At 43.9% G+C, this 19,961-nt stretch overlaps 1 protein-coding gene and 1 pseudogene across 1 annotated transcript; one reads left to right on the forward strand and one right to left on the reverse strand.

Annotated features, from left to right (window-relative positions):
• Positions 1-6,537: 6,537 nt before the first annotated feature.
• Positions 6,538-8,499, forward strand: LOC123405039 (protein SODIUM POTASSIUM ROOT DEFECTIVE 1-like). Its single transcript, XM_045098901.1, is given in 4 exon segments — positions 6,538-6,655; positions 6,658-6,890; positions 7,644-7,719; positions 8,495-8,499. Coding segments are annotated over 4 exon segments (432 nt in total).
• A 1,656-nt stretch (positions 8,500-10,155) lies between these two features.
• Positions 10,156-15,219, reverse strand: LOC123405040 (annotated as a pseudogene).
• Positions 15,220-19,961: the final 4,742 nt, after the last annotated feature.

A 19,961-nucleotide genomic window follows, 5' to 3' on the forward strand; every position in this document is an offset into this window, starting at 1 on the left:
CAGAGTGCTTCTATTGCAAGGGTATGGGTCACTGGAAGCGCAATTGCCCCAAGTATCTGGCAGATAAGAAGGCGGGCAAAGAAAAATCAGGTATATTTGATATACATGTTATTGATGTGTACTTAACCGGCTCTCGTAGTAGTGCCTGGGTATTCGATACCGGTTCTGTTGCTCACATTTGCAACTCGAAGCAGGAACTGCGGAATAGACGAAGGCTGGCGAAAGACGAAGTGACGATGCGCGTAGGAAACGGTTCCAAGGTTGATGCAATCGCCGTCGGCACAGTGTCACTTCAACTACCATCGGGATTAGTGATGAACTTAAATCATTGTTATTTAGTGCCTGCGTTGAGCATGAACATTATATCTGGATCTTGTTTATTGCGAGACGGTTACTCTTTTAAGTCTGAGAATAATGGTTGTTCTATTTCTATGAGTAACATCTTTTATGGTCATGCACCGAATGTGAGAGGATTGTTCATATTGAATCTTGATAGAGATATGCATATACATAACATTGAGACCAAAAGAGTTAGAGTAAACAATGATAGCGCCATTATTTTGTGGCACTGTCGCTTGGGTCATATTGGTGTAAAGCGCATGAAGAAACTCCATGCTGATGGACTTTTGGAGTCACTTGACTTTGATTCACTTGACACGTGCGAACCATGCCTCATGGGCAAGATGACTAAGACTCCGTTCTCCAGAACAATGGAGCGTGCAAGTGACTTGTTGGAAATCATACATACCGATGTGTGTGGTCCAATGAGCGTGGAGGCACGCGGCGGATATCGTTATTTTCTCACCTTCACTGACGATTTAAGTAGATATGGTTATGTCTACTTGATGAAGCACAAGTCTGAAACATTTGAAAAGTTCAAGCAATTTCAGAGTGAAGTGGAAAATCATCGTAACAAGAAGATCAAGTTCCTACGGTCTGATCGTGGGGGTGAATATCTGAGTTTCGAGTTTGGTTCTCACTTAAGACAATGTGGAATTGTTTCGCAGTTAACACCGCCTGGAACACCACAGCGTAATGGTGTGTCCGAACGTCGTAATCGTACTTTGTTAGAAATGGTGCGATCTATGATGTCTCTTACTGATTTGCCGTTATCGTTTTGGGGTTATGCATTAGAAACAGCTGCATTCACTTTAAATAGGGCACCATCGAAATCCGTTGAGACGACACCATACGAACTGTGGTATGGCAAAAGGCCAAAGTTGTCGTTTCTTAAAGTTTGGGGATGTGATGCTTATGTCAAAAAGCTTCAGCCTGAAAAGCTGGAACCCAAAGCGGAAAAGTGCGTCTTCATAGGTTACCCAAAAGAGACAGTAGGGTACACCTTCTATCTCAAATCCGAGGGCAAAGTGTTTGTTGCTAAGAACGAAACTTTTCTCGAGAAGGAGTTTCTCTCGAGAGAATTGAGTGGGAGGAAGATAGAACTTGACGAGGTTGTCGAACCTCTCATCCCTCTGGATGATGGCGCAGGGCAAGGGGAAGCCTCTGTCATTGCGACACCGGTTGAGGAGGAAGTTAATGATGATGATCATGAAACTCCAATTCAAGTTTCTGTTGAACCACGCAGGTCGACGAGATCACGCGCTGCTCCAGAGTGGTACGGTAATCCCGTCTTATCAATCATGTTGTTAGACAACAATGAACTTGCAAATTATGAAGAAGCAATGGTGGGCCCAGATTCCAACAAATGGCTAGAAGCCTTGAAATCCGAGATAGGATCCATGTATGAGAACAAAGTGTGGACTTTGGAGATGCTGCCTGAGGGCCGCAAGGCTATTCAGAACAAATGGATCTTTAAGAAGAAGACGGACGCTGACGGTAATGTGACCGTTTATAAAGCTCGACTTGTGGCAAAGGGTTTTTCACAAGTTCCAGGAATTGACTACGATGAGACTTTCTCTCCCGTAGCGATGCTTAAGTCCGTCAGAATCATGTTAGCAATAGCTGCATTTTTCGATTATGAAATCTGGCAGATGGATGTCAAAACGGCGTTCCTTAACGGTTTCCTTAAGGAAGAGTTGTATATGATGCAACCCGAAGGTTTTGTCGATCCTAAAAATGCTCACAAGGTGTGCAAGCTCCAGCGATCCATTTATGGACTGGTGCAAGCATCTCGGAGTTGGAACAAACGCTTTGATGAGGTGATCAAAGCATTTGGATTTATACAAGTGGTTGGAGAATCTTGTATTTACAAGAAAGTGAGTGGGAGCTCTGTGGCGTTTCTAATATTATATGTGGATGACATATTACTGATTGGAAACAACGTAGAGCTTTTGGAGAGCATAAAAGGTTACTTGAATAAAAGTTTCTCTATGAAGGACCTAGGAGAAGCTGCTTACATTCTAGGCATTAAGATCTATAGGGATAGATCAAAACGCCTGATAGGACTTTCACAAAGCACATACCTTGATAAAGTTTTGAAGAGGTTCAAAATGGAACAGTCCAAGAAAGGGTTCTTGCCAGTGTTACAAGGTACGAGATTGAGTAAGACTCAGTGCCCAGCAACTGATGAAGATAGAGAGCATATGCGCTCCGTCCCCTATGCTTCAGCCATAGGCTCTATCATGTATGCAATGCTGTGCACTAGACCGGATGTTAGCCTGGCCATAAGTATGGCAGGTAGGTTCCAGAGTAATCCAGGAGTGGATCACTGGACGGCGGTCAAGAATATCCTGAAGTACCTGAAAAGGACTAAGGAGATGTTTCTCGTGTATGGAGGTGACGAAGAGCTCGCCGTAAAAGGTTACGTCGATGCAAGCTTTGACACAGATCCGGACGACTCTAAGTCGCAAACCGGATACGTATTTATTCTTAATTGGGGTGCAGTAAGTTGGTGCAGTTCCAAGCAAAGTGTCGTAGCAGATTCTACATGTGAAGCGGAGTACATGGCTGCCTCGGAGGCGGCTAAGGAGGGTGTCTGGATGAAGCAGTTCATGACGGATCTTGGAGTGGTGCCAAGTGCACTAGATCCAATAACCTTGTTCTGTGACAACACTGGTGCCATTGCCTTAGCAAAGGAACCAAGGTTTCACAAGAAGACCAGACACATCAAACGACGCTTCAACCTCATCCGCGACTACGTCGAGGAGGAGGACGTAAATATATGCAAAGTGCACACGGATCTGAATGTAGCAGACCCGCTGACTAAGCCTCTTCCACGGCCAAAACATGATCGACACCAGAACTGTATGGGTGTTAGATTTATTACAATGTAATTCACATGTGATGTGAGGGCTAGATTATTGACTCTAGTGCAAGTGGGAGACTGTTGGAATTATGCCCTAGAGGCAATAATAAATGTATAGTTATTATTATATTCCTGTATCAAGATAATAGTTTATTATCCATGCTATAATTGTATTGAATGAAGACTCATTTACATGTGTGGATACATAGACAAAACACCGTCCCTAGCATGCCTCTAGTTGGCTAGCCAGTTGATCGATGATAGTCAGTGTCTTCTGATTATGAACAAGGTGTTGTTGCTTGATAACTGGATCACGTCATTGGGAGAATCACGTGATGGACTAGACCCAAACTAATAGACGTAGCATGTTGATCGTGTCATTTTGTTGCTACTGTTTTCTGCGTGTCAAGTATTTATTCCTATGACTATGAGATCATATAACTCACTGACACTGGAGGAATGCTTTGTGTGTATCAAACGTCGCAACGTAACTGGGTGACTATAAAGATGCTCTACAGGTATCTCCGAAGGTGTTAGTTGAGTTAGTATGGATCAAGACTGGGATTTGTCACTCCGTGTGACGGAGAGGTATCTCGGGGCCCACTCGGTAATACAACATCACACACAAGCCTTGCAAGCAATGTAACTTAGTGTAAGTTGCGGGATCTTGTATTACGGAACGAGTAAAGAGACTTGCCGGTAAACGAGGTTGAAATAGGTATACGGATACTGACGATCGAATCTCGGGCAAGTAACATACCGAAGGACAAAGGGAATGACATACGGGATTATACGAATCCTTGGCACTGAGGTTCAAACGATAAGATCTTCGTAGAATATGTAGGATCCAATATGGGCATCCAGGTCCCGTTGTTGGATATTGACCGAGGAGTCTCTCGGGTCATGTCTACATAGTTCTCGAACCCGCAGGGTCTGCACACTTAAGGTTCGACGTTGTTTTATGCGTATTTGAGTTATATGGTTGGTTACCGAATGTTGTTCGGAGTCCCGGATGAGATCACGGACGTCACGAGGGTTTCCGGAATAGTCCGGAAACGAAGATTGATATATAGGATGACCTCATTTGATTACCGGAAGGTTTTCGGAGTTACCGGGAATGTACCGGGAATGACGAATGGGTTCCGGGAGTTCACCGGAGGGGGGCAACCCACTCCGGGGAAGCCCATAGGCATTTGGGGGGGGTCACACCAGCCCTTAGTGGGCTGGTGGGACAGCCCACCAATCCCCTATGCGCCAAGAGAGGAAAAAATCAAAGGAAAGAAAAAAAAGGGAAGAAGTGGGAAGGGGGAAGGACTCCCTCCCACCAAACCAAGTAGGACTCGGTTTGGGGGGGAGAGTCCTCCCCCCTGGCTCGGCCGACCCCTTGGGGATCCCTTGGACCCCAAGGCAAGGTCCCCCTCCCTCCTCCTATATATATGGGGCTTTTAGGGCAGATTTGAGACGACTTTCTCACGGCTGCCCGACCACATACCTCCATAGTTTTTCCTCTAGATCGTGTTTCTGCGGAGCTCGGGCGGAGCCCTGCTGAGACAAGATCATCACCAACCTCCGGAGCGCCGTCACGCTGCCGGAGAACTCTTCTACCTCTCCGTCTCTCTTACTGGATCAAGAAGGCCGAGATCATCGTCGAGCTGTACGTGTGCTGGACGCGGAGGTGCCGTCCGTTCGGTACTAGATCGTGGGACTGATCGCGGGATTGTTCGCGGGGCGGATTGAGGGACGTGACGACATTCCACTACATCAACCGCGTTCTCTAACCTTCTGCTGTACGATCTACAAGGGTACGTAGATCACTCATCCCCTCTCGTAGATGGACATCACCATGATAGGTCTTCGTGCGCGTAGGAAAATTTTTGTTTCCCATGCGACGTTTCCAAACAGGAATATTGTCTCAAGAATGCTCAAGGTCTCAGCTATTTCAGCCACTAGTTTTTCCATATCACTAACATAAATAACATGTGAGTAAGTTTGCTGGAAAAATTTGCTAACATTAAACAGTGTTGCACTAACTTTTTCGGGCAATAGCCTTCTCACAGCAAGTGTTAGCAAATGTTGCATTAAGATGTGGTTGTCATGGCTATTTAGCCTGATTATTTTCCTTTCCTTGACATGCACATTACCAAGTATATCACTTGCTAACTGGTAACGGAACCTAGACCCTTTAAATACTCCACAAAATAGGTTCTGCTGGGCAACATTCATTTCATATTGCTGGAGGTAAAAAAATTATCTTCTACTTCAAGTTCAACAGGATGAAGGTCACTTCTAATGTTTAGAGCCTGAAGGTCCAGGCCACAGTTCAGATTATCCTTAGAATTCCCATCAATGCACAACAATGTGTTGATTGTTTTCTGGATACATTTTTCTCTATGTGCACGACGTCTAAGTCTAATTTGTGACAGAACAACAAACTCTCCCAATATGGCAGGCTAAAGAAAATAGACTTCCTTTTTCAAACTATTAACGGCTCATCGTCCTTGCACTTTTGCTTGGTTTTCTTCTTCCCGGATGGATCCTTCGCAAAAACCGTATGCATGTATTTTGTCTGAGCAACAATTTCTGGTCTAGAGAGGAATAGGTGCTGGCCTATACCCAGCAATGCCATCAAAAGAATGGGTATTAGAACTAAAGGGGTGGGCATCATGTAAGAACCTACGATCACTACAGGAATCAGAGAATTTGACATCTGCTTGATCTTTGCCATCTGCTGGTAGATGGCAAAGAAGCTCTTTGTCGTCAGCTGCCAAAAAACAGACGACAAAGAGTTGGCTGATCTCTTTGCCATCAGTGCGTTCTTTACTGTCTACTGACAGACGGCAAAGATGAAATAGGCAGACGACAAAGACATGGTTGATGGCAAAGATGGTCGAGGCAGACGACAAAGAGTCACCGCAGCTGAAGCCGACCTTTTTGCCGTTAGGGGACTCTTTGCCAACAGCCCAGAGCCTCTTTTGCCGTCTGCCTCGATCCCTTTGCCGTCAGCTTGTAACAGCTAGCGCCCTGAGTCCATGACCCGCACGCGTCAGACGGAAGAGTCCCACACGCAGCGGCACATTTGCTTCGCCGTGTCACAACGAAATCACATGTGGCCGCCGTTTCACCCTCGGCAACCGAATCAAACCATCGCGTCCCCTAATTCTGGATCTCCCCCCACCCCGACCCCAATGAAATCCTAGCGAGCGGCAGCGACGGCCATGCGCAACCCGGAGAAGCTCATGGCGCAGATCTTCGACCTCAAGTCCATGGGCAACATCATCAAGTCGCTTGACTCCGCCCTCGCCACCGGCAACCTCTAGAAGATGTGCGAGACCATGGACAACTTCGTGCTCGTCCCCGCGTCCACCGCCATATGCCCCAGCTTGGAGCGGCAGCCCATCTTCCGCCCGGAGAAGACCGGCGCGCCCAGAGCCCACAGGTAGGACGACAAGAAAGTCACCACCACGACCGGGTTGGTGCTGCTAGTGGCGAGCTCGTTAGCCCGGTCAGCTCGTCCACGTTTCTGTTCAGCAGGTGTGCCGCCGTCGATGAGATCGAGGAGGTGGCCACGGCACCGGCGGCGCCTCAGGCTGCTGCCCCCGGTGGTGATGTCAGAAGGGAGGAGCCGGCTGCTCCTGCTGATGTCAAGAGCACGAACTCTACGCAGGAGCAGATGGACAGAGATCAGGTGACATGCACGTTTGCATGTCACCGTGTGCCTTGCGGCCTAAATTTAAATTTAAACATTGCGAAAAAATCTGAAAAAAAATCATGCATATTCACAGCACATATTAGGATCACCCCTAAAAAATTCATATCAAAATTCAAAACATACATTGAGACAAAAAAAAAAGAAACTCATATGTGAATAGTTCGCGAATGGTTCTCTGTTCTTTTTTTTTTGTGTCTCAATGTATGTTTCGTGTGCAAATAATTGGTTAGTTTGTTGGACACGTATTTCAAAACAGATTGCTTCGTTTTACTCCATAATGACTGGTTCAAAGGTGGTTGCTCTGAAGTAATTACTCCCTTCGTCCCGGTGATTAAGTCACTTTACGAAAATCAGATATTACCAAAAGATAAGGCATGAAACATTAAATTGCTTCGCTGGTGCTGGTGCTTCATTCTCCGTTTAAACTCGTTTCATGCGTTGGTGCTTCGTTCTCCATTTTGCATGCCAACACGAGAACAGCGACTGCCTGCATGCATCAGCGGGTGCGGGTGGGCGTTTTGCATGCCATTAAAACGTGGGTCCGCATGGAGTAACTAGGGATTAAATGTTGATTTGTAACAGGTTGTGATTGATTCCACGGATGCTTGCCGTGCTTCTCCTCGCCCAATCTTTTTTCACCTACGTTGCGCTGCTACTCGTAAGGTGACTTAATCACCGGGACAGAGGAAGTAGCTCTTTCCTTAATTAGTTTGCTGGCCATGGTTGCAGGTAGTGGTGCTGAAGGTGTCCCTGCACTGCAAGGCGTGCGCCGGCAAGGTGAAGAAGCACCTCGCCAAGATGGAAGGTAAGTGAGCAGAGCACCAACAACATCTCTGAAACTTTTTCTTCAGTAGACACACAGTAGTGTTCGGCAAGTCAGTTTGAAAGCTATGCTTAGGTACCTAATGTAGCAAATACTTTGAAGGTACAAATTATTATTTGTATCGAGATCTACTCGCTGGTATATGTGTAATTTATAGCCCACATCTTTTCACCAAGGCATTTTATTATTTGCTCGATGGATGTTCCAGTTTGGAGGTAGGTCCGGGTTGGTTTGGTCTCAGGTTTGAGTTGTACAATCATCGTCTCCTTTGATTGAACAGCACCGTGCAGGCCCATTTTGAACCATTAATTAATAGTGTATTACTTAACTGATTGCGTTGAGGTCAAAGAACCATAATCCAAAACCGTATATTTCCGTATTAGTGCTCATTTTCTATCTTCTTAGTACACTTCTGCACCAACGGCTATTTTACTCTATGATTGAAAATTATTCATATAAAATATGTATGAATATTTTTTTCCTATCTCTCTAGTGACCATGCAATAACTATATGTATGTTGATGTTAAAAACCATTTGATTATTTCATTGATATTTTTCTGAATACAAAGGGAAACAATGATGACTATGAATATCAATTGAAAATAACTATTTCTGAGACGACTGAGAAGAAGTCGTTCCTCAAATTTTTCTCTCGCTCAATTTCTCTCGATGTTGTTTCATGTCAACATATATTTTAATCCAATGGCAATATATTGCTTGATTATTTGTACTTTCATTTTACATCGAGCTTTGCAGGTTAAAATCTTAATATTGTTGTTCGCAGTGACACATACTCCCTGTATAAAGAAATATAAGACTTTTCAAATCACTATTTTAGTGATCTAAAAAGTCTAATATTTCTCTCTTACAGAAGGACTACAAATCAAGGTTATTGGTAAAAATATTTATTATTATGGAACATACAAATCAAGTTTTATTTTTAGATTAAACTAAAAAAGAAATGCAGATATTGATTCTAGCTAAATGGACAAATATGTCCAGCTGGTGGCGTTGACCTGCAACAAATGTTTTGAGTTGTTGGTCTTGCTGACAGGATTAATGTTCGTGTCGAATGCATGTACACATGTTTATGTATAATACCCAAGATTTTTTTTGTTTGGGCGATAATCTGCGCCGGCCGCACGCGGGCCGCGTCGTTAGATCTCCATGCAGCAATTTTTTCTCGATGCAGCAAATTTTGGCGCGATGCAGCAATTTTCGTCAACGGTTGTAACAAAGAAATAATTGTAGAAAAAAAAATCTACGTGATCATAGCAAAAAACAAAGCTGATGGTGCGTGATAGCAAAAATCAAACGCCGGTTGTAGCAAATATCTACGTGAACGTGTATGCAACTTTTAGTGAACGGTTGCAACAATAAATGATACCGGTTATAGCAAAAATTAACACGGTTGTAGCAAAAGTTAAAAGCCAGTTGTAACAAAAATCCAACGAACTCGAGTTGCAACCAACCGTGAATGCAGCTTTTTGAATGGACAATATGTAGCAAAATGAAAAACATTTACATCAAAATTATACGTGGTACCAGAATGATTCAGCCGACGCGCCGGATGGAAGCATTTACCTTTTTTATCCGGCCCCTCGAACGGGCTAGACTATGTACATGATTAATTGACATGTTTGTTTGAGTGCACGTAATTGTTTTTCACATGATTCACTTCATCTAGTTTAATACATGACGTACGTGAGCAAACCATGTGGTGTTGTTTGGGCATGCTTCCTTGGAACAGAGTTTTTTGGCATGCTTCCTTGGAGCAGAGTTCTTTCGTAGTTTAACATGGATTGCTGACTTAGTATTTAGCGTAGCTGTATTGGAGTTAGACTCTCAACTTATCTTTTTTTCTTGACTGGATTCCCATATTATTATTAGTATAGTACCCGTGCGTTGCTACGGGATAACAAAATGTGTGTATAAAAAAAATGTAATGTGACATGAGGAATAGACTATCCATATATGATATCGCATGGTCCTAAAGTGATAGATAAATACATCTCATCGTCATCCTCTCCCCTCCCTCTTCTCGAGAGAAAACCTCCTTCCACGATCCTTTATCTTCCGTGTTATCTTCCTCATACTTCGCCTAGCACAATCTCTACCACTAAGTGTCTTGTCTAATCCCTGTGTCTCGCGAGAGATTAAAATTTACGATAATATCTAATACTACACAATCAAATTTCAAGAAATTGTTTTGTAGTAGCTTTTATAAAGATTGTCACACGGGCACATTCCACACAAGCCTTATTAACTGAACGTTAGGTCGTATTCCTTCAATTTCAAAATAGACGACTCAACTTTGTATCAATTTTAATATAAGAATTCTGAATTTTCAGAACATTCTTACATACATAGTAAAATGCTTGTCTCGCTTGCCTCCCTCTTGCCGCACGGTCACCCAACTACCCAACTGTTGATACTGTGCGCGAGACAATGACTAGGCCCACAAACAGTAGAGCATAATTTGCAACTCTGAATAGAAGCAGGCCGCGCACGAAAGCACCGACGACTGGATATTGCTGCTTGATACGCCCACGAACGACGCCGTGATGTCCTCTCAAGCCACCTTGCCGCCACATGTACTTCCACAGTCTGCTCAACGACACCCGAGGGCTCACCAAATACGAGACCACGCCTAACATTAGGAAGAGGAAATAGTTTACGATGTAAAAGCTGATGTCACTGCCCTCGTGCTCGTGACGGCTTCCAGAGCCGCGTAGAATGCCAGGACCATGCTGATCAGGGACAACCACAGGCAGTGCAGCGCTGCCGTGAAGGTTTTCCAAGACCCGGCGGAGCGCGACGCCTTGCCGTAGACGAGCAGCACGACGACGAGCACGGAGGTTACCAGGGCGGAGCTGTCCAGGATAAGGAAGCATTTGAAGACGGGCTTCTTGTCAAGGACCGCCATCCCTTTTGTGTTCCCCTCTGCCTGCTCGTACGAACCGGGTATGTTGTTGGCGGCGGTGAAGGCGATGCCAGCGACGAGGACGGCGATCACCGCGAGGCTGTCGGACGTCTTCTCTATCACCTTTGTCATGTCGTGGTGGTTCCATTGCTGGACATGTTCCCGCCTCTGAGGACGGGGCTGCGCGCCGAATGCAGCCAGCGTCGCCACCAGACTTACCATGGAGAAGAAACTGGTCGATTTCGCGGCGAGATCCAACGGCCTCTTCCCGTCCTTGTTCATGACATCTGCTCGCACTTTCCCCTTGGAAATCAGGGCCTCGGCGACGGCCGGCGCGCGTGCGGCCACCGCCAGGTGGAGAGCCGTACGTGTTGCCGTCCTCATCTTGCGTGTTGAGGATGCCGCGCAGCGAAGGTTTGTTGATGGCCAGCGACACGACCATGAGGTGGTCGCCCCTGGCCGCGGCGTGCACGAAGGTTCCGCCGCGGTCGTCCCTCAGCTCGGCGGCGTCGGGGCAGGCTTTCATCAGCGCCTCGGCGACGCGGACGTGGTCCATCCCTGCCGCAACGTGGAGGGCAGAGAGGCCGCCAGAGTCCCGCACATGCACGGAGGACGGCGGCACGGCGCTCAAGATGGCACTTACGATGGACAGGTCACCGTCGGACGATGCGAAATGCAGCGGAGTACTGCCGGTGCCGTTGGCTTGGCTGGCGAGCGATGGGCCACAAGGCTTCCACTCGAGTAGCAGCCTGACCATTTCTGAAAATGTTCACATCGATGGGAATACATATCAGCCTAGGATTGACAATTATGCATGCATGCACTTCCCCATGCACTTCCAAAATCCACACGGATGCATGAACGAGGTGCTAGCTACCAAGCTGACCTGAACCCTGGAAGACGGCGGCGTGCAGAGCGTTCTGCGAGCTCGGGCCGGCAGCTGACGCGTCGCCGCACCCGTGCGACAGCCAAGCAAGAGCGAGACGACAAACAGACGATCTGTCCAGCCAATGGATCACGCTGTCACAGTCCTTACGGCCGCCAGCAAGAAACCATCCCCGCAAGCGAAACCCTAGCAGCCGTGATCGCCTCCTGATCGCACGTGTAATGCCTTGACGTGGTGGACCCTGGCTTGGTCTAGCGCCAGTTGGCGATCGTGACTACGTGAGGTGTGCGTGCGTGGAGTAGGGTCGTTTAGTTTTGTGATCTTTTTCTATATAAAACCGGGGGTGAATTAAAATCGATGGCCTAGGGCGATCGGGAGGAGGTGGTCGAACACAAATCGCTGCGGTTTTTGAAGGGATCGACGGACTGAAAAAAAAACGGTGAGAGAATGTGGGAGGAGCTAGCGATAGGAGGAGGATCGAAGGAGGTCGAACCATCACGACAACGGCAGATCCCCTTTAATAGTAGAGATTCTTTTGAATGCTAAGAAACATTTTTTTAATTACATGAATTACTTCACATTGTATAGTCTTTTTTAAAATGTCATGAATACTTTTTGAAACGTGTGAAATTTTTTTGAAACTTCGGGTGATTATTTTTAATGGTATGAAACATTTTATTTTGAATTATGTGAACATTTGTATACACATTATAAAAATATATATTTTTAGTGATGTTTTGATTTTTTTTAACATTCTATTACATTGTCTAAATTTTTCATTGAATATACGAACATTTCTTGACATTGTATTCTTTTTGTAAATGTCATGATTTTTTTTCAATGCATGGCATTTTTGAAATATTATGTTTCCATACTTTTTTCCATTCAGTTCGAGCTAATTCCCCACACGTTATTCAATTTTCGTATGGTACAATACTCTTTTTTGAATTACGTGAATATCTTTACACTGCATATCATTTTCTAAATGCAGTGAACAATTTCCAAAACTTGTGAATATGTTGAAAATGTCAAATACATCTTTTGAATGGTATCAACATTCTTTCTAATTAATCAATACTTTTTAACTTGTTTAAACGGTTTTTTGTACGTGTGATGAACGTGTTTTAACTTTTTTAGGAAAAATAGTTTTCCATTTGAGAAATATAATTTAGAGTAATAATAAGAAAACATTCGCTGGAGAGTGGCAATCGAGTTAAAACATCTCCAATAGTTTCCTCAAAAACCATTATCTATAAGTGCGTTTAGAGACTCTTCTAATAAATTTATTGGGTTTCATAGGTACAACTCCCTATGTACTTCGTGTGGCAAATATGCCCCACTTGTTAGTGACTAAGTATCTGTCTCTCATGCGCACACGTACACGGAAGACTCAGGCGCATCTTTGTTCACTTGCGTCTTTGAGGCGGTGGTGGTGTGGCTAGGTGATGCAGCTCTGATGACCGAAGAAGATCTAACATCCGATGGCGTGTGGCAGCCGTGGAACGACCCACTGACGTGGCATGTGTTGGAGAAATAGAAGATGGGATGTTTTTAGGATGATACCCTAAAAGTTTTTGGGTTCAGAAGGACTGATTGATGAAGGCCATTTTCATGTCAACTTCCTCGATTTTTTTCTATACGTGTTTTTTCTAAATCGTGTTTGTTATACGTCTTTTTTAGAAAAAAGTGGACCTGCTCAAGATGCTCTTAGGTCGGGTTGACCTTTACCAGACCCATGCCTGACCCTATAGGGCATGGGAGTACAAGATGTTTCGGACATTTTCAATATGAACTATATACAAACTTAAATGTGTGAATAATCAGACTAAAACATGTTGATATACATTCTGAAAAAGTTAGAACGTTTTATATTTGTGAATGAAGGGAGTACAAAATTAAGATAAGTTTCTCTATTTGTTTGACAAGTGTTGGTCAAAGACTCGAGACTCTTCATTTTACATTTAAGTGATCCACATATTGACTCCATAGAAAAATCAAATACTATTAAAAGGAGACGAGGTCATGATAATGGTATCACTGCTCAAGTGCTTGGAGATAATGCTTCAAAAGGCTCAAACATTTTCCCACATTCTACTATGTTAAAATCTTAAGTCAAACTCGTTCCACCGATCCGGACTCACCGAGCTACAGATGGCATATCCGTTGCCTAAGCCCTATAACCTCAGTCTCACTGAATTGGCCCTTTGGTCCCATCGAAGTGCACTCCCAACCTTCTGTTGCCAACTGAAATTCAGTAGGAATCATTTTTTTTCTTCCAAAACGGATGTGTATTCCGATGCATAGTTGGAAAAATATGGCTTTTGAATTTTTGAAAACTCCAAGTAAATGCACACCGATATGTTTTCTCCAAGTAAAACCTGTTAAAAATGTAATAATTAACCACTCAACGGAAAATGCCAAAATCGGACATGCCTCGCATCATGAATTTTGTGTGACGCGGGAGCTGAAGGTTTAACGACATGTTCATTTTAGTGATCTGCACAAATTCAAAGCAACAAGTCTGAAAATTGACCAGCATCAACATCTTCGATTGATGACAAGGCTGACGGAAATAACACAGAGATGCCTGGTATAGTTTGAATTCACATGGTCATCATTAGCTGATAATCGTGACCGCGCAATTCGGGAAACAGAGGTAACTGAAATTCCTGTGGTCAGATTAGGTTTCCAATCGAATATAAGCAAGATCGCCGAGATCAAAACTGGAACCTACGGGCTGTTTAACAGATTAATCAAAAACTGAAATCAGAAGATTGACTGCTCCAGATTGAGATATATTAGGCTAGCTAATGCACTGAAAGCAAGAAACCCTGTTTAATCGGAACGACCAAAATATAGTCCCGTTGAATTGAATAAACGTTCACGAACCGAGAAAATAATCGAGCGATGTCATCACGCAATTCAAAGAACAGAGACAATTGCATCCCAGTAAAAAAAAAACTTCAAGCAAGAACCGTTTTCACAATCGAGAAACATATAGATTGTATATGCGAGATCAAAATTGAAGATCAACAAGAGAAGCGAAACTGAACCGAATGTGCAGTCAACTGTCCACACATGCTCAGATTTAATTCAGATTCCGACATAATCAGGACATCCCTACTCTTTGAGAATTGTGTTTAAATTGTGGTTGCCGAATGTTGAAACCTCTGATGAAATGATCATGTAATTCAAACATGGCGGGCATTTGCACCATTCAAGATAAGAGGAGCTCCTTTTTTTTTAACAGTATAAAAAGAATAATCTGTTTTAAACACAAAACATCGAATAACCAAAGACAGATGAAACGTAAGAACAGTAGCTGATAATCGTGATCACACAATTCGAAAAACAGAGATGATTGCTCCCCATGACCAAAAGAAGAAGAAATTCTTTCAAGCAGGATACCCAGAATAGCTTTTGGAAAACAGAGACGATTGCGCCCCATGACAAGAAGAGGAGCAATTTCTTCAAGCAGGATACCCAGAATAGCTTTCAGTCGACAAGATTCAGGAAACAAATTCCTCAAGCGGGATAGCAAGATTAGCTTTCACCTGACAAGATTGTATAAGCAGGATCATTCACCTCATCGAGATCAAAACTGGACTGACCAACAGAGGAATCGAAACTGGAGCAGCCAATGTGCTGATCAACTAAGATTAACTCAGACATCTGTACGTTAGTTCATACCGCCGATTTGGGCGCTGCAAAATCTCGAGTCAAGTCGAGCAAAAGAACTGAAACGAAAGGAAAATCTAGGCACAATCAGGCCTCTGCTATCTTGATCGATCTGCCCATGGGATTGATGAGCAGCAGTCAGCAAGCACGGCGTTTCTTGGCTTCGCCGGGGCTCTTGGGGCCGATTCTTGGAATTGGCCGGTGTCGACTCGGCTCATGGCGCTTGTTGTTGGCGCCTCTGGCTCTGGGCGGCCTTGGCGGGGGCGGTGGAGGGGCGGTGGTTGGGCGCCACGCGGACGTCGGCGACGGGGACGCGGACGATCTTGCCGGCGAACATGGCGTCGAGGTCGGCGGCGTACTTGACGCTGCAGTGGTAGGCGTCGGAGGAGAAGACGACCCTGGCCGGGAGCCAGATGAGGAGGCAGCACCTGCCGGTCCCGTCGGCGATCACCACGTAGTAGCGCGTGCGCACGTACACGGCCGTCCCGCACGCCAGCCGGCGCGCCGGGTGCACTCCCTCGGCCGCGCGGCCCGGGGCCGCCTCCGCCTCCGCGGCCGGGCGCTGCGTCGTCTTCCTGGGCGGCCCGGCGGCCCTCGCCGCCGACGCCGGGGGCTGCGGCGAGCGCGGCCTGGCCGCGGTCGAGGGCGTCGGGCGAGGGGGGACCTTCTTGCAGAGCGCGGGCCTAGGGCGATCGTGAGGAGGTGGTCGAACAAAAATCGCTGAGGTTTTTGAAGGGATCGACGGACTGAAAAAGAACGGTGAGAGAACGTGGGAGGAGCTAGCGATAGGAGGAGGATAGAAGAAGGTCGAAATATCACTACGACGGCAAATCCCTTTTAATAATAGAGATAGCTACATAATCGTATAGAACTTGGACTCTAATTCACGACTTGATTGCTTCGGTAGGCTGGCTGGAAACGTATATACAGAGACATGCATAATTACTTTTTCCAACAAACATCACCGTTCTTTTGAGCTGTTTTTCTATTCTCATATCCGAGTCTAACATTTTATTTGTTTTAATAATAAAATAGATAGCTAAGTACCTGCTGCTGATTGATATTCTTGTGGTTAAGATTTTACTCCTGAACGATGTATTATTGATCCCTTGTTTAGTTAGTGGTCTAAGCGGTTAATTTAACTTCTAAGCTTCAGCTTCTAAAACCCACTCGCGGATTAATGGATTTATGTGTTGCGAAACTTCTAATGAATCCGTAATTTTGTCTGGTTTGAGATTTATTTTGCTCAATGATTTTTTATACGAATGAATCACACTATCAATTGGTTTGTTACTCACGCCTGCCAGAGTGACTAACTGACTATTGCTTTGATGCATCAGAGTTTGCGATGGAATGGTCGCTTCCTGAGGTATCCTCCGACGCCGTGTGACAATGTTGGACGGCGACATCGGCTACAAAACCCCAATGTTGAGCTCCTCTCCCTGCTCCGTTACGGTTTATTATATGGTGCTTGCTTGTAGAGTAAATGATCTGGGGGTAATTTTATATAGACATGTTTGTTGCTGTTAGATGATCTTATGGTCAATTAGAATTCTACTCCTCAATTGATGATCTGTTATTGATATGATTCCTACTTTAGTTAGTGGTCTAAGTGGTTAACTAAACATTTAAGTTTCAGCTACTAAAATCATGTTGAACTGAATAGTCATGCTGCACTACTTGCCGCGACACTTCTATTTATTTTTTGGTATTAAGCCATGGTTGGTTGGTCGATTTGATAAGATTTCGGGGCCAAAAAAAATCTCAAACATACTTCAAGCTACACTTCTGTTTATAATGTCCTTGTACCATGTTTTTTTTCCTTCCTGGACATGATATGGCCTAAGTGATGCTTGTATGATAAATGGTGTGGTTCCTATAGACCTGCTCCTGTTTGATGCTCTTGTAGTTAGGATTCTACTCCTGGAAGTCATGCTCTTGTAGTTAGGATTCTACTCCTGGAAGTGACGCTTCTGTATTGGTCCCTAATTTAGTTAGTGGTCTAAGTGGTTAACATAACTACTAACATTCAACTACTTAAAACCACTACCAAATTAAATTGATTCCCCTGGTTAGTGCTCCCGTTCTTGGTAGACTAAAATGGATGCAGAAAATGTCTTAACTTTATATGAAGAAAGGTTGTGCATTAATCATTTCGTGCACATGGAAGATTTTGTAGTATCGATTGTTAAATGTGCTTCATAAAAAATCAGAACGCGAATGTTATTATTTTTTACTGAAAGTTTTAAATCGAATCGTGATCATAATTAGTCTTTTTTCTTCTTTTAACTTTCTTAATTACTTCCTTTTTTGCAGATTTTATTCATTTCATGGAAGTTGTCATTGATGGACTGCTAGTGTTTATTTATTTTTCATTTGTATTGACGAACAATGTAAAACTTATGTATGTATATATAGATAAACTATGTGAAACTATGTATTGTGCTAGCCTATGTGTTCTCTAGCTTGTTAAATATTTCATGATGATGTTGGAAATATATATACTATGGAATATATGTGTTGAAGATGTCTGAAACTATATATATATATATATATATATATATATATATATATATATATATATATATATATATATATATATAGGAAAAATACATCCTACCACCCAGGGGTAGTTACCCCACATGTTCCATATACTACCACGCGAAAGTATATATACTAATTTATCATTCTTATTATGTTCATATACTATATACAAGATTTTTCAAAGTGAGTTACATGAAAAAATTACAAGTTGACCCATTGTTTTTATTATATTTGTGAGATACGCATATATTTGTATGTAAAAAAGAGCATAAATATAATATGATACATACAACCAAAAAAATAGTATATATACTACCTAAACATGATTATATACTACATACTACGCATACATACTCTTCGATTTGATAGATGCTACATACAACATACAAAACACAAGTGGTGGTAACTACCACCGGTGGTAGATAAAATTTGTCATATATATATATATATATATATGTATGTGTGTGTGTGTGCGCGCGCGCTCGCGCGATATGAAAATGCAGGGAAATAAAAGAAAACAGACAAAAAAGAAGCAATACAGGCTCTTTGCCATCTGCCAGCACATGACAAAGCCCTTTGCCACGAGTCAGCAGACGGGAAAGGGGCCCCAGCAGACGGCAAAGGTTTTAAAGAAGGCATATGGCAAAGAACTTAAACAAGGCAGACGACAAATACTCTGTTAGCCACCTAACTGAGTAGTTGCCTGTCGGCTGCCGTATAAACACCTTTGTCGTTTTCTCGCACCTCTGGCTGGCGGCAAACCCATTTGTCATCCGCTTTGTCCAGGTAGACGGCAAAGAAGGGCCTTTACCGACGACAATAATAGTCGTAGAAGTTTTGCTAACAGGAGGCTGACGGCAAAGGCCTTTGTCGACAGTGGAACACCCCTTTGCCGTCTGCTTTGCCAGACGGCAAAGAAGTTGATTCGTGTAGTGTCAACACCCACAAACTCTTTTGTGTTCTACTCGAGATATCATCTACGCATGAACCTAGCTCTGATACTACCGTTGGGGAATGTTGCATGGGAGACAACAAATTTCCTGCGCACACGCACACTACAACAGAACAGAGCTTTGGTAACACCGTCTTGTGTTACTATAGGACCAAAAGTGTGTTACGAGCTCATATAGTAACACAGTTTGAAATGTGTTACGTTAGACCGTGTTACTAAATGGTATCAACTATCACAGATAGTAATTGTTACGACATATTAAAAAACATGTTGCAATCACATTCTACACTAGTAGAAAAAGGGTCTTTCGGCCGAGGGCCGAAAGACCATTAGTCCCCGTTCAAACGAAAACCGGGACCAATGCCAGGCATTGGTCCTGGTTCGGTTTGCCGGGGCATTGGTCCGGTTCGTTTCACCTCATTAGTCCCGCTTCGGGGCAACACCCGGGACTAAAGATCCAGCGACTGCCACGTGGCATGCTGCAGAGCACTAGTCCCGGTTTGTGACACGAACCGGGACTAAAGGGTAGGCTATTAGTCTCGGTTTTAGATAAAAACCGGGACTAAAGTTTTGCCTATATATACCGTCGCTCCTGCCCATCCTCTTCTCTGTTTTTTGTCTGTTGAAGTGTGCCCATGCCATGCCCTTGCCACTCTAGTTCATGCACATGATGTGTCTGATGAAATGCCCGAGCCACACTACTTAAGCTTTCTCCTCTCGAAACTCGACCTCCAGAGTCCATTTTTCTCAATATTTGTCTAGGTTTGACCATGCACCAACTACACAAGTGTTTTAAAAGGTTAGTTACTTCATCATTTCATCTGTCACTGCTAGTTTAGCTCATTTCAAATGCTGAAATTAACTTCTTAGAGTCTGCACATGTGTAGGGTATCGTCCCGTGCCCGTCCTCACCGTTGTCGATCGCCCCGCGCCGATCTCGTCGCGAGCACCACCGTGGTGAGCCTCTTGTTCTTATCTTCTTTTTAAAAGAAAAAAAAATCTTACTTGTATAATTTAGATACATACTTGTATAAATTACTTACTTTCATTATTTTTTGTTATTATATAGTGCGATGGTTTTGGTATCCGCCTGCATCGGCCCTCGTCATGTCTATGATTCGGATGTGGTATATATTTACTTTTATAACTATTTGTTTTATTTAGTGTTTATGATAATTATGACGACCAACGTGACATATATTTTTTAATCTAGGAGGTATGTGAACCAGAAATTCCAACC

Source organism: Hordeum vulgare, chromosome 6H (assembly GCF_904849725.1).
Source record: "Hordeum vulgare subsp. vulgare chromosome 6H, MorexV3_pseudomolecules_assembly, whole genome shotgun sequence".
Lineage (NCBI taxonomy): Eukaryota > Viridiplantae > Streptophyta > Magnoliopsida > Poales > Poaceae > Hordeum > Hordeum vulgare.